This window comes from Oenanthe melanoleuca, chromosome 2 (assembly GCF_029582105.1).
Source record: "Oenanthe melanoleuca isolate GR-GAL-2019-014 chromosome 2, OMel1.0, whole genome shotgun sequence".
Classification (NCBI taxonomy): domain Eukaryota; kingdom Metazoa; phylum Chordata; class Aves; order Passeriformes; family Muscicapidae; genus Oenanthe; species Oenanthe melanoleuca.
Window position 1 is genome coordinate 34,096,556 of NC_079335.1, and position 15,412 is coordinate 34,111,967.

The window sequence follows — 15,412 nt, forward strand, 5'->3', positions numbered from 1 at the left end:
GCATTAAGAACCACTCTGCCTTCCATTTAGTGGAAAATCCACAACTCCCTGGAATGGCCTCAGGTACTTTCTGCTGCAGGCTAGCATTTGTAGGACATCACTAACTGCTACATTTCATGTTTTGTTTCTTATATACTTGTAAAAGAGTATCAGCAGAAAAATTACTTCTTTCCACCCACATATTACCAGGATAACTAATATAAACAAAGCAAAGGGGATCCTTCCAGCACATTTGAATTTTAGAACTACCAGTGAAAGCTAAGAGGAATAAGGAGAGGATTAGGCAGACTAACAAAGGCAGGTAAAATTTAAGAGTTAGAACTGCAATGCTCTATACTCTGTTGGTCTAATCCCTTACTCAGCCAATCCAAAACTTCCCCATTTCTGGTCACTGTTTCTAGAGGTCCAGCGCTTCCCATGCAGACCGTTCCATTATCAGAGTTTTTACAAAAACATATTTCCTTATGATGACATATAATAAAAGCATTTTTATTTTGTCTTAAAACTTCAGATATACCATACTAATACTTTGATAGTACTAAGAGAGAGAAAACACCCAGACAGAAATGCAAACTTTAAAGGACTATTCTTTTGCAGGCAAGAAAAGAAACTGTAATGGAGAATGGTTTTGCTGTAATAGAAAGTGATCTTGCAATAAAGACAAATACCCACCTAACGAACGAAGCTGATTTCTTCTAGCAGGGACAGGTGGAGAGGGAGCTCTTGGCTCTGCAGGATCCTAGTGATCATCATCAATATGAAATGTAATTTGCAAAAGGAAGAAATTACAGAAGAAGGAATTTTATTTCCTTATTTTACATCTAATTTATATTAACAGGTGGAAGTCAGAACAGTAACCTTACAGGTTGTGAATGCCTAAGGTTTTTCAAATGTATAATCAATTTCAAATGAATAATAAATTACTATGACAATACCTATAATGCACTATTCAGAGTTCTAAACAAATCTATTCCAAGTACTGATAAAAAAAATAACTGACCTACCTCCAGAGACTTCTTCACATTTAGGAAATTTAGGGAAAGGGTTTAAAGGGTGACATAAAATACTCTCTGAAACTGCACTATAAAGTATTTAGCCCAGTTCAGACAAAGAGTTGGTAAAAAACAAAGACTTTTTCAATAAAAAGACAGAAATGTAGCCTGACATTCAAATATCATAAACAATTATTTAATCTACTCTCTTCTAGGAGAAGTACATTTTAAAAGCCAAAAAAAGCCCCAGAGAAGATTATCAATTAAAGAAATGAGAGGTCTCAGAACCACTACTATAACTCATTTGTGATGCAGAGAAGAAAGCAAAGCATTTTAGGAGCAATGATCTTCTTGTACTTTCAAAAACATGAAGATTACACAAGAATGTCAGTAGCTACAAATCAACAATAAATACCCTGCTATGTTGTTCTGTGTGTGAAAACGATGAACTGCTAGTTTATACATTAACTTTCTTATCCTAAATCTTGAGATCATCAGACCCCTAGTAAGGGGCTGGACAGTGTATGTCCTCTCCAAAATGAGGTACTGATTCCTACAGAAAATGCACATGCAGAAAAAAAATTAAAATAACACACCACCAAAAAATATTGTTCAATACTTGAAATAAAATTTAACCTTAAATTTCAAAGCTCCATGATTGATTAATGTAAAGGCTGTCCTGCTATCCATGGCATTCCAGTAATAACTGGCAAACTTTTAAAACCTGGCATGATTTCATACACTGTACTGTCTTAAATAAACCAGTAGAAGTTTGCTATAACAATCATACTTGTGCAGAGTAAGACAGAGGGCTCTCAGCAGAGGGAATCCTTTCTTCTTTCCTTACTAATTTGTTCTGAAGAGCAGGAATGACAGGTGAAGGTTGTCGTGACACCTGCAGGGAGGAAACCAAGACTGAAACTACATTCCTATAGCTTAATATATTATAGCTGAATAAAGTGCTATTTTCTATCTGTCCATTTCAGAGAAATGACAGAAATTTAGTACAAACTGGATAAGAGAGAGAGTTTTACAATTTACTTAGATTATGTCCATCAGAATTCCATGTGATGGATTTCTTACATCATCCAGGTCAAAGGAAAATAATTATATTACCAAAACCACCATTGTTCCAAGATGAACAGTCCTACCAGTCCTCTAATAAACAATTTTATTTATATTTACATCTCAGCAAATGCAGGTCACAGTATTCCACAGCAGATATAAAGATCAACTATTAAGTGCAGATTATTAATCTTGCTTTCACCATTTTTAATGTAAATTTGATCAACAAGATAAGTTTCTACTGCAGTATGTCTGATTTTTTCCATCAGCTGTTCTCTGTTTGTGCATTAAGTAAACTGCATTTTGATAAGCTGTCAGGGGAACAACACTGAAGGTAGAGGTCTAAGAAATAATGTGATTTCCTTGAAATCAAGTTATTTTTAATAGTTGTCTTAGAAAATCACTTAAACATACCATCATCTTTTCCTCTTCTACCTTTTCTTTCTCAAAATATTGTCTAAGTTGTTCCTCTTGCTTTTCTTCTTTTTCTTTTCCTTGTTTTTCTGCCTCTTTTCTTCTTTCTTCATTTAATTGCATTATTTCTTTATTTTTCAATCTTCGCTGTAACATAATTAATACATTAAAAAGAAACAATTACTAAAGTTTTGTTTTCTTTCTCTTTGAGTAGTCAAAATTACACATCAAAGTGATTACTATGAAATAAAAAAGCGTATTTCATTAGTCTGATTTCAAATATGCAAATTAAAATATTTCTCATGCAAATATCAAACAGCAGCAGCCCTGGCTTTGCTAACATCATTAAACAGAATTCCTAATAACTTCTATAAACACGTTTGTGACCCCAGATCTGCCATCAGCTAAGGCTAAACTGTAGGAGTCATTTCCAAAAATTCAGAATCAATTAAAACATACTGCAGACATGCACCACACAATCACAAGACCACAGAAAAATTATCATCTGGTCTCAGTTTTAGCTGTGTGACTGTGAATAGCAATGACATCAGTTAGCTCCCTACTCTCTGTTAGACCAGCTCTGGTACCCAGAAGACAAGGCTCATCCAGCTGATTTCCTCATACTAGGGAAGGAGAATTTAGAATAAAAGATAAACTTTCCATCTTAGAAATTTTCAAGTCCTATACCCTAATCTTATCTTCCATAATCCCATAGGGCACCTAAAGACTCCTCAGCCTCTGATGGCCTTGTGTCCTCTTCCCACAGTTATTTATTGTATTCTAAATAATGCAAATTTAAAATTAAAAAATGCAAACCAAGAAATAAAAATTTGGGGCATGAATTAAATCCATGGGTATTGATTTAGGTTTGAATTTACCTCCATGAAAAGTATTCACTAGATTTGCTTGGTATTCATCCAAAACAAGCAGTATTCTTATCTCAAAGATACCTCCTTGCCAAATCAAAAAATGTCCTAACAAAATATTCCTGCATAGTTACATTTTTCAAATAATTCCATGAGAGCTAGATTTAAGACAATAACTGAGATGATATTTTTTTAATTCAGCAATTTGATACAGCTTTTTATTGGCCCCACCACCAGTTTCTTTTAGAAAGGAGAGCACCACTTTCATTTATAAAACTATAGGTTTTTTCTTGAAAGAATTAACAGTACTTCAAGTTTGTAGTATATCATAAAGAGTGAGAAGAATGTGCTAGTTAATGCTGACAATCTTCCACCTCTCCTCTGCCTAATGCAAATCCATTTAAAAGCAAAGACCAATTTACAGGACAGTTCTCAGCTTACCTTCTAGACAGCTAATACTACAAAGGGTTAGTTTTGGATGGAAAGAAGTCAAAGTATCAAAATACTACACCTCCTCATCTTTCCTCCTTTTCTCCTCTAGTTCCTCTTCATATGCTTTTTGAATTCTCATCCTCTGCTCTGCAAGTCGTTTTTCCTCTTTTTCTTCTTCCATTCTAAGTTTTTCTCGCTCTGCTTCTTCCCTACGTCTTTTTTCTTCAATCTTAAAAATAAACCAAAGAAATATTCAACTGTCAATAGCCAGTAACAATCTTTTACTACAACATTTACTACCATGAATTTTGCAGCACCTACTTGCAAAATCAAAAGCTATATGGTGCAACCAAAAGAATCGTAGAGCCTGTCCTGTATTTCAGCTTCAGAATCCCCTTAAAATGAGATTCTATTTTACTTTTTTTTTTGGCCATTGGAAATACAGGAAAGCTACTTATAAACACTACTAATAAAACCAGAGTATTTCCTAATGCTTGCTCTATTCAAGATGTGCTGGAGTAACACTTTTACTCACTGATTAAATAATGGAAGATGGGAAACCAAAAAAAATACAGTAATTCTCTTTTTCCATTCCACAACTGCACTATTATTAGACAAAGTGCTGACTGACTTAATGAAGCAAAAGATCTTCCCATTCTTTAGTCTATTTGGCAGCCTTATGCATGGAAAAAACCCTTATTCTTTTACTTTCAAGAGCTCCACATCAAACTGCGGCATGACTTTAGTAGTCTCTAAAATTATCTATTATTTCCTTGATAATGGTATTTAATTACACTGATATTTAATTTGTGTAGCTTAAGATTAAATGTGAAGTATTATGGACAGAAGATATAAGCTGGTTGAAGAACAACCAGGTTTTATATCCCCATCAATAAATAACTACACTATGACTGGTCACCATTTCACTTTGATGAACGCACATTTTTATCATGTAGACCTCCAAGGGCAAACATCTTGGTTTCTGTAGTCATTTATGTATGCAAACCTGTAGTCTATGCACAGTTTTAGAACAGAACTCAATACCATATTTAGAGAGCTGTACTTAAAAAAAAAAAAAAAAAATGGAGCCTAGATTAAAGAAAACTATTAAGAAATGCTTATCTAAGTAATGCTATTATGTAAGCCAAAATCCAAGAAAATCTATAGTATGTAGCTTTTAGTTCACCTCTTGTGTGCAGAATTGGCTATGATAGCACAGGTAATGTCTTTGGTGGGTAGTGATGATTTACTCTAATTGTAAACCTTCTTTTTACAATTTATTTCACCAGATGATATCTGGCCTGAGCATTCACCTGTAGACGCAGGAAGTTCTTGTAGGATTCCTGTCGCTTAAGCTGCTCTGGAGATGGAGTTTCACCAAACACATTACCTCGAGCAAAAGGAGAGGCCTGTACAAATGTGTTACCTAAGGGAGGGGAAAAGTCACAGATAAAAAACAAACAAAACTTGAGACAGCAAGCCAGAGTGAGGAAGGGGGAATCCAAGACATTTGTTTCAAAAGCTTATGACAGCTGTAACTCAAGGCTATAGCTGAGCTTGAAAGTTCTTACATTTTCTGCCTGGAATAATTGCCAGTTTTTTAAGTGTTTAATACCATCCAAGTGAGTTGGATTTCTACAAAATAACACCTACTAAAGCCACCTGTTCAGCTGTTCAATCTGCAGCTTGCAGATTGAATATTATCTGCAAATCTAAAAACATTACCTGCAAATTAATTAGAATAAAAAATACTTTACACCTTATAACTTTACTGCTTGCAATTCCTCTGAATAAGGACATACAGTTCTGTTCCTCAGGTTTATTCACCCTTTAAAAACAGAACATCCTAACAGAATAAATATTTATACAAAATAGTAAAGGATGCTATAAAAAGCAAAGTCTTCGTAAATAAAATTCTAAGCAGTCAGAAATCTGAATTCTGGCAGTCTAAAGTGTTTTCTGTACTATAAAGTTTTAAGTGTCACATTTCCTTTAGCCCTGAGTTACAACCACAACATAACCAGACAGTTTCCAAAGCTCTAGATAGGAGGATTAATTAAGACACCACACAGAGCAGGTTTTGCAGAACAGAATCCCTACAAGAAGCAGAGGAGAAAGAAAGGAAGTAAAGGAAAAGTGGAGCAAGTTGTGTTAACTTTCCAGCTCGTGCAGCATGTTCTTCACTCGTATCATGTCTGCTCTGAAGCACAGTGCCTCAAAGATGTGCAAAAGCAATAGCTCCACTGGGCTGAGATGAACATTATATTTCCCTATATGGTGAGTAACACCCAAGTGAGATGAAAGCATAAATAACACATTAAAGTATTCCCATTGGAATGCACATTTACTGCTAAAGCCAAGCCTTAGGAGCATGTGTTTGCATACCAATGAGTACACTTTGAAATTATTTTTCCTTACATGGAAGCAGTGCTTGAATCCTTCCAAAATATAACTAAATTTACATGAGGTTCTTTCATGATGGAGTTATTCCATATAAAAAAGCAGAATAAAATTTATATACTATTTAAAAGGCATGGGTACAAGACAGAAAAGTTACTATGGAAAGTATCAAGGAAAATGCTTACTGTGTATCAGCTACTGTCCTGAAAGCTCCTCTTTTAACAGGGCAGTGTACCAAAAAAACCCCACAATACCAAGTAACCAAACCCCACCAAAACATTCACAAAGCCACTCTACTACATGGCTGACCAAATTCAAGATGGAAGACTATAAAGTTCCCATTACTGATGTGCACCACCTCCTGATCCCAAAATAAATGATTTAACCAGAGGGCTCTTGGCTGTTTTACATCATTACTTTATCAGCCTTCCTGTTTCACATCTTACTAAATGGCTAAATATACAATCTGCTGGGGATAAAGAGAGAGAGGTGGGACAGAAGGAACAAAGTCAGTGGAAAGGATGCTGAATTGCAATTGTGCAATATAGATTCACGCCCCAAATACCATGTAATTCTTTATTAAGAAGTGCAACAATTCAAACAAGATAAGAAAGAGTAGCATCTAAGCTGAGTTGAGAAGATCATCACCAATCCTGGCCTCTGCCCATTCTAAACAGGGAAAGGTCTGGAGACATCATTTAGATGTCTCACAGATGTCTCATAAAACATAGAAGGTAAAGATGCATTAGTTTTAAAACATGAAAATTAATCGAAATGCCTTGAACTTGGAGGCAGTGCATAGGGCTCCATATGTACCCAATTTACGTGTAACTTTTTAGAACTTGTTAACCTAGTTACTGTACCAATTTCACCTTAACCTCTTAACATCATACACCTGAAGATATCCTTTTATTCCACATTCTCACCTACTACACAGCTGTATTTTACTGTGTCATTTAAAAATAAGACAAACACGTACAAAGATTTGTTTAGAAAACACCAAATCTGGAAAACTAATATACTGATCCTGACTCTTCGGAGCTAAAACAGCTTTAGTTACCATTACTGACAGGACAGACAAGACTTCAAGAGCACATAGTGACAGCAATGAAGAAATTTATGAAAGAAGTATGATACTGACTTCACAGGTAGAGAGCACCAACACTATCATAGGACTACCAGAAAGAGGTAAAGAACTATGGAATTTTGATCACTGAGACTTATAGATAGGTAGAGGAGTAATACAGTATTCTTAAAAACCTGCTGTTTTATTTGTAGATGCTTCTGAGTTCTCAGGTTTCGAGGAGGCCAAACTTAGGTCAACAACAGGCCTTTTATCTTCATACAGTCTTGCCTCTGGATTATGATATGCCTCTTCGTTTCGCTTGTGCATGATATTCAAGTCCGCTAAAGGAAAGGGGAAATAACTGTTTATAGTGTCTTCATCTCATAAAGGAATGTTCACTGTAGATTCTCCAAAATACAGGGGGTTTTGATCAGATTCCACTTTTCCTGAGCATATCAGCCATGGGAACAAACCATTCAGAAAAAGACAAGAATACACAAGCTAAGGGTGAGATATTCATAATTAGGTGCTATTAACTAACAGATTAAAAGATGTATTTTGTCACTTTTCTTTTGTCAGGAATGAATCCTCAGAACCTCCCTCCATTCTTGCCTGCCTCAAAATGCTATTAAATGGAAAGATAAAGAACTCAAAGACAAAATTGATTGACAAGTCTGTGTTGACAAGCAGATATTTAGAAACCACCCTTTCTTCTATCTCCTTAAAGCAGTAAAATACTTTTGAGTTTAGTATTGGTATTTTAAGTGCTGAATCTCTCTAATTATTGTTGAGGGAAGTAAGTGCAATTGAAGCATATTTTGGCCTTCAGTAATAATCCAGGTGCAGATTTCAATATGCAAGCAAAGCAACATTATCCAGCATTTTATCAAAATTTACATGGAGCCTGATCAAAGATGTTAATTTCAGCTCATTTTGAAGTGTTACCATACTACACTTAGAAGGCTTATTTCAAAACAAAAAGCTACTACACAGCTTTCAGATTACCTTTTGAAATAGTGTTTCTCATAATTATGAATTACTGTAGCCATTTAAGCACACAGACTCCAAGAACTTTAAATTCCACACCTCTCTGTAGATACCTCTGCATATATCAGAGTCTCAAAAGGTACTTACAGACATTTTTAAGAGGATAAAAAGACAAGCCACACCACATAAAAAAGACATGTCAGAAAGCATGTTCTATTTCATGACACTTGACTCATAATTTATCCATCATGCTGTCAAGCTATGGTGGGAAAAGCATTTTACATATTTAATTCAGGAAAATAGGGTAAGAAGCTTCTTTCTCTTGGTTTCTCATTTACAGACAGAGATAAACTTCTCAGCAGTTACATGCACAGCTCAAGCCAGCATGAGACCTTTACGTTTTCAGTCACACCACTGTTAAAGCCTAGAGGAAGAAGCCAAACACCTAAATGCCATACCTGAAGTCAGGCAGTATGAACACCTCTATCTGCCCTGAGGTTAAACACAAGTTTGGATTCTTAATATAAGCTTCTAAACTTATAATTTGGCCAAAAAATTTTAAAAAGCATTTAAATTTTACTCAGTAATCTTAAAATATACTATTAATTTTTTCATATGCTGCTCAGGTGACATACAACTGAAACTAATTCTTCTATAGATAAACTGTTATCCAGTAAATATTTCCTGATTTTCTGGAAGGGTAAATGAACAACCTGGATCATAGCTATCTTCTAACTCACTACTCCCATCTTGTATAAAACAGCACTTGGAAAAAAGTAAGCCTTAAAAAACATTACTGCTGAGTGCTCTTTATATAGCCATTTCACCAGCAGTGTTACTTTGGGAAATATTTATATTCCATTTAGCTTTGTATATTTATATAAACATGCTTCCATTTTTCATAACAAAATAGCTTTTTCTAAGCCTAGAAATCATTTTTAAAAAGAAAAAATTTAAAAACCACTTCCTATTACATGCTTAAATAAAAATCTTCACAACAGACTTTAGCATATTTGTATTGCAGGTGATTCTGACAGCTTGTTTTCCTCCTCCCTTTACAACTGCTTTGTGTCTTCACTTATAGTTGACATATCCTGCGTTTCCCATTTTGTTTAGATTGCATTCTTTGAATGATTCTACAGAAATCAAAATAATAACTCAATTATTCCTAGAGTGCATCTCCTTGAAACAAGTAAGTCTTACTTGTCAAGGGCTACCACTGTTACAAAACAAGGAATAATATGACTGAATAGAGCCCTTATGAGAGCAAGAAAACAACAGTCTTGAAAAGGACATAATTTTCACAAACATACTTATTAGATTTCCTTCTGCATCTTTGAGAGGAGCACCACCACCACCTCTTCCCCAGGGATTGTAATTCTTCATCTCTGCTTCTAACTTCTCCTTCTCCTCTCGCTCTTGTCTGCGTCGCTCTTCTCTCTCTCTCATCTAAAAACAAACCAACCAAAGTTAATTCTACAATATCACATTAAGTAGAAGTTTAAAAAAAGCTACAAAGTAAACTGAATGCTCCCATTATCTATTTACCACTGTCTATACTGCAGACAGGGCATTACATTCTGTTATCAAAACATGTACATTCAGTTGTGCATAATCACTGAAACATCCCACACAGTATAAGACTTCCAAGTTCCAGAAATGATCACATCTGACATTTGCACTAGATCAAAAGTTCCATTGGATCTTTGATACAGATGTTTACACTGCCTGGAAATTAAAAAGGAAAAATTCTACAATATTAATGCACTTCCTTCTCTCAATCTGGTATGTTTTGTTTAACCAAAACTTAGCCTGGAGATGACTCCTAATAATAAATGCCTTAACAGAATGTTACACAATTCTATAATCATTCAAAAACCAGTTTTCTATAGTAATTCACTATGATCTATGTATATAACACAGCAATGTTCATATGCTTTGTTCTTCTTTTTCTTCAAAATCATTTATGTAAATAAGTCTCCTAATAACTGTAGCATTTATAAAGTGAACAGTCCATCTTCTACTCAAAGCTTTTAAAATATTAACTATTTATGTATTCAAAATATAATAATGTATTTTTCTTAAGTCTATTTCTCATGTGCATTATAAAAACATTCAATTACATAAATATAATTAGATAAAACACTATGAGGGTAGGGAGGCATTGGAAAAGGTTGCCCAGGGAAGTTGTGGATGTTCAGTCCCTGGAAGAGCTCAAGGCCAAGATAGATGGGGCGTCACACAGCCTGGTCTAGTGGAAGGTGTCAATGGCAGGGGTTAGGAATTAGATGATTTTTAAGCTCCCTTCCAACCTAGGCCACTCTATGGTTACATAATTTCCCTTTATCAAGTAATATCAATTTCCTAAGAGATACAATGAGTCAACAAAGACCCATCTAGCCCCTTCAACTATTTACAAAAATCATCAGTCAGGTTCACCTATAGAAAAAAAAATAATATCCTCTATTGCTTTGAACCACAAGAACTATGAAAGACTATCATGCCATGTTTATTAGACCTTTATGTCAAATTTTACAGTCTCTCATATAGCAAGGTAATACTTACTTAGGACTTATTTAATGAGAAAATACCTTCAGAGAACCACATGTGTAGTCTCTGACACTACCTAAATGATCACTCTGTTCTTTATTTGACCTTGGTTGGCAGCTTCTCCTTTATCCTTTATGCACAAACATAATTAGAACTATAGTATTTTTATAGATATTATTTACCTCTACCAAAGAAATACATAAAAATTAAGATAAGAAACGGTTAAGTGCCCCTGAACTGCGTTCTAGGAAAATTTCTGCAAAAGTAACATGTTTCATCATGGTCAAAGACATTTTATAACTATAAACTCCCACTAAGTGCAGCAGCAAAAGGCCACTAAAGTGAGCACAAAACTCCAAAGTCTACTGGAACAGGAGACCAAAAAAATTTCTCTTGGCAAAAAGGAAGCTAAAAAGAAGTAAGACACCACCTACAAACACACTGGAGATACACAAGGCAAAACTTTGAATTAGTGTCCAAATGATCATGAAGAATTTACAGAAATTAGACTGTTCCTAATAATTATAGCAGTAATGGACTATCAGAGGAATACAAGCCATTTCTTTTAAGATGCAGATTCTTATGCTCATGAAAATAATTACATAAAGCTACATGCCTTTTTGCATGTACATAATTGGTTCGCTGTAACATTTTTAACATTCTCTCTGCTTCTGAGAAAAAAATTGAAAAGCTTACTGTCCACCTGAAGAGCTAAAATGAGCAAAAGCAGGGTCAGAGGAAGAAAGTGATTAAAAGAAGGAGAGTTTAAAAGCTTTTTATTTGTAAGCTACATAAAATTGTCTGAAGGAGTGCTATAGTTACAACCATTATGTGTCAAAAAATAAAAGAATGAAGAGTCAGAAGCTTTATCATTCAGTACCTGCTGTTGTAATTCTTGTTGATAAGATAATGTTGCCTCTTTGGAAGACTTTGTTTTTTCTTCAGAATACACTCCTATGCTTCTTTGTCTGTCTCCTGTATCCCTCTGTCCAATGTTGCTTCTAAATTGAAAAATCACACACATAAAAGGAAAACCTCACAGAGTCCAGAGGGGGATATTTAAAAAAAAAAAAAAAATCTCTTCCTGAAGTATTTAAGAGCTGTTGCTTCCCATAGTCTGTTTATAATTCCAAACATTTTCTTAAATCCATATACAGCAGTTCACTGAATTACTCTTTTATTGTCTAGATAGAAATCCTTAATTCGAAGTGTGAAGTTGTCTTTAACACATTTTATTTCAAAAGCATATGTGTTCTCAGCAAAATATTACCAACACAAAAAGAATATCAATACAGATAAATACACACAAAGAATATGAATATAGATAATACTTACACAGGCTGCTCTACTGGGGTCTGGCCTAAAGGAGGATCCAGACCAGGTATGGGTTGCATTCCCATCACACCTGTACTATCTAGCACAGTAAAAAAAAAAAAAAAAAAAAAAAAAAAAATCCATATTTTAAATTTTGAATGCTCAGATATAAGTATTTGTCATTATCTAAAAGAACACAGTTCACCACTCAAACTCTGTGAGTGTAGAAAAAAACAGAACTCTCAGTTCCTATAACAAACTCAGCTAACCCTTAATGCCCTCTAAAGCAAGAAATATAATGCCAAGGTACAAATCTATTTCCTAAATTCAAGTAAATCCCCTTAGATTTTACAAATTACCTCATTAACATATTCTAAATAAAACTAAAAATTAAATGACTCGCTTAATGGTGACATTTATCCTCATTCTTTCTAAATGTCATTCAAATCAACTAGTAAAAGAGTTATTTCTCCTTTATTTTACCTTTTCAATGAAGGTAGCACAAAAAAAATTTTAAAGTATTTCTGTTTTTTTCTCTAAAAAAGAAAAAAAAAGAGAAAAAGAGAAAAAAAGAACACCAGATAATTCAGTCCCTCCCTCACACATCACAATAGTTTCAATCACAAAATCATCAAAAAAAGGATAGACACAAAAAGTTCTTAAAATATAAAATTAGACCACTTTATACATTATTTTAATGTATTTAATGTATTCATAAATATATTTAAAATATTGATAATTATATCTGAAATTGTAACAATGTCTAAAGATGCAATTAATTATTATTTAAGTGATTTGAGGAAATAATGTTTTAATTATCAATATAAAAAAAATTAACTGGGAGGAGTAACAGCAAAGAATCTGAGACTAGAGTTTGTTCAAGTGATGAACAATATTTATGGAATATTTCACAGCCATTTTTGTTGCTGGAAAAAATTACTTCATTCAAAAACAGTATTGAAAAAAAGACCTTTTTATTGAATACACATCTAAAAATGTGTTTGATTTACTGTAAAAAGTTCTACATTATGAATCACTCTAACAACCTAAAATCATCAACTTACAGTATGCTAGAGCAGGATCCAAAGGATTCCTAGCCCCATAAAAGTAATAAGCATCATCATAAGGTGTTTTATAGTTTTCTGTCAAAACTGGTGCTGGAGGCGGTGGCAACGGTGCAAGCCTTAAAGAAAAAAGAATCATAATTCCTTGGTTGGTGGCACAACTGAAAAGATATCAACAAAAGAAGTGGGGAGAAGAGAGAAGGGAAGGAAAGAGAATGGAGAGGGGACAGGGATGGAAAGAGAATTCATTACGAAAAATTCTAGATTTAGTTCAGCTGCAGACCTCTCATTAGTGGCATGTAAGAACAAGATGCAGCAAGTCTCAGTAGGGAATTAACCATCCCTGGGGGAGTAGTACATGAACCCAGACTATTCCAGAGATCTAAACAACATAAATCAAGCACGCCTTCTTTAAGTGGCTCAGTTAATGGCAATTCCTGGCTGCATCAGTAAAGAAAACAAGGCAAGATCTGGTTGAAGGGTGAATAGCCCAACACAGCTTTAGCCACGTGCCTGAAGCTCCTTCTCTCTCTGAGCAGTTTAATCACAATCACAGTACCTAGTGGAAGGTATCCTTGCCTACAGTGCATTCCTGAGCTCAGCCCTGGGAGATACTTAATTAATAGGAGCCAAACTCGTGCCATGCCAGCCTTCTGAAAACATGGACTCTGCAGGGCATAAGCCTAAGCATTCTCACAACGTGATTCAATATTACAGGCATGGACATAATTTCTACAGCTCAACCCCTTCCTACACAAACATCCACTATGAGAGAGCTGCCTTCAGAGATAATCCAGGCTCCATGGATGCTTTCAATAAACTATGAAGAAATTGATGTTAGAAGTTTATTCCAGTGCAAAGTAGTTAATTTTCTATTAATTGTCAAAATATTATTTCTACCTTCATCAGTTCCTTGGAGAAGGAGCAAAACTACTGAGCTCTACCTCAGCAGTAATAACACGCTAAACAATTGTATTTAACATATAAAATGAACATGATGATGAAGCACCTGGGAGCTGCCATTTCCCCAAGACTGCTGACTAGACCCCTATGAAAGTCTTTATCACTCTGAGAATCTTCATTCACTGGAGAGGCTGAACGTGCAGGCATCGGAGTTTGGAAAGCCACCCTGGGCCTTTCTGGAGGTATTTTCTCTTCAAAAGCTCTTGCTGTGAAGCCAAACTGCTTCAATCGATTTGGCTGAAGGAAAAAAAAAGTAAAAGAGAGATGAAACAAAACAAAACAAAACAGTTACCTTATTACTAGGAAATATTCTGAGTCTCCATTTATATTGGGTCAAGCACTTCACTGGATCCCAACTAGCTGTTCAAATTTCTAGTGACTGCATTTTATTCCTCCCAATAATCTACTGGGAATCCAGTATTACAAGGAAATCCAGGAAGTTTATCAGAGACTTACAAAAAGCAATCTTATCATAGGTTTCAGGAAGTATAAGAATCTAGTTAATGTCCAGAAAAAAAAAGAACATTTCCACAGCTGTCTGTAGAACAGTTTATCTACAGCTGACAGTTTTCTACAGTGACAGTATTCTCATTTTATGCATAGAAAAGTTTCTGAAATCTCTCCCCTCCACCCCAAGATTGAAATGTTCACAAGCAGTAAAAACTAAAATCAAATACACTGAGACATTTTCCAATAAACATTTCCTAGCAATACTATTATATTATTTTTAAAATTCCTTTGATATTATTAATTTCTCCAACCACAACAATTATGAGGCTTTTTGGGGAGTTATTTTAAAAACAGAAGTAGCAAATGTTTATTGATAACAGCCTCAGAAGTCAAAAGGAACATGCAAATAATGTGAAGGCATGCAAGTCAGTTTCAGAACTATCCTATCACACCCAGAAAGCAGCAACTGCTCTGTGTAACTGCTCTGTGTGACTATTTTAATGTTTGTTTAAATAAGGCAATATAATAGAAGAATGGGAACAAATCATACATGGTATAAGTAAAAGAGGTTTTGTTCTGAATTTATTGGTCCTAATACTGAAGTTCTTCAACTAACATGCATTCAGAGAAAGTAGTACCCGAAACCAGCTATGTATTAAATATCTATCAAAAAACCATATACCCTACAATATGGAAATATTTCAACAAAATATTAAATCTTTACCTCCTCATCACTTAGCTGCAAGACAGTATATATAAGGCAGTTAGTACTCACCAATCAAGGATTACAGCATTTAGGTAAAAATTCTCAAAATCTATTAGACATGAATATTTACTTATAATATTTAA

At 34.6% G+C, this 15,412-nt stretch overlaps 1 protein-coding gene across 20 annotated transcripts in view; it reads right to left on the bottom strand.

The window, feature by feature from the left end:
- CSPP1 (centrosome and spindle pole associated protein 1) overlaps nt 1–15,412 on the bottom strand; it is a 61,705-nt gene that overhangs the window by 15,822 nt on the left and 30,471 nt on the right. For all 20 annotated transcript variants that reach the window (XM_056486085.1, XM_056486076.1, XM_056486075.1 and 17 more), the window contains 11 exons: nt 14,160–14,350; nt 13,151–13,269; nt 12,108–12,186; nt 11,653–11,773; nt 9,536–9,671; nt 7,430–7,576; nt 5,083–5,195; nt 3,849–3,998; nt 2,472–2,618; nt 1,783–1,887; nt 673–739 (listed from right to left, as the gene is read on the bottom strand). In XM_056486085.1, the coding sequence (XP_056342060.1) occupies nt 673–739; nt 1,783–1,887; nt 2,472–2,618; nt 3,849–3,998; nt 5,083–5,195; nt 7,430–7,576; nt 9,536–9,671; nt 11,653–11,773; nt 12,108–12,186; nt 13,151–13,269; nt 14,160–14,350 (1,375 nt within the window). The remainder of the gene's footprint in view (nt 1–672; nt 740–1,782; nt 1,888–2,471; nt 2,619–3,848; nt 3,999–5,082; nt 5,196–7,429; nt 7,577–9,535; nt 9,672–11,652; nt 11,774–12,107; nt 12,187–13,150; nt 13,270–14,159; nt 14,351–15,412) is intronic.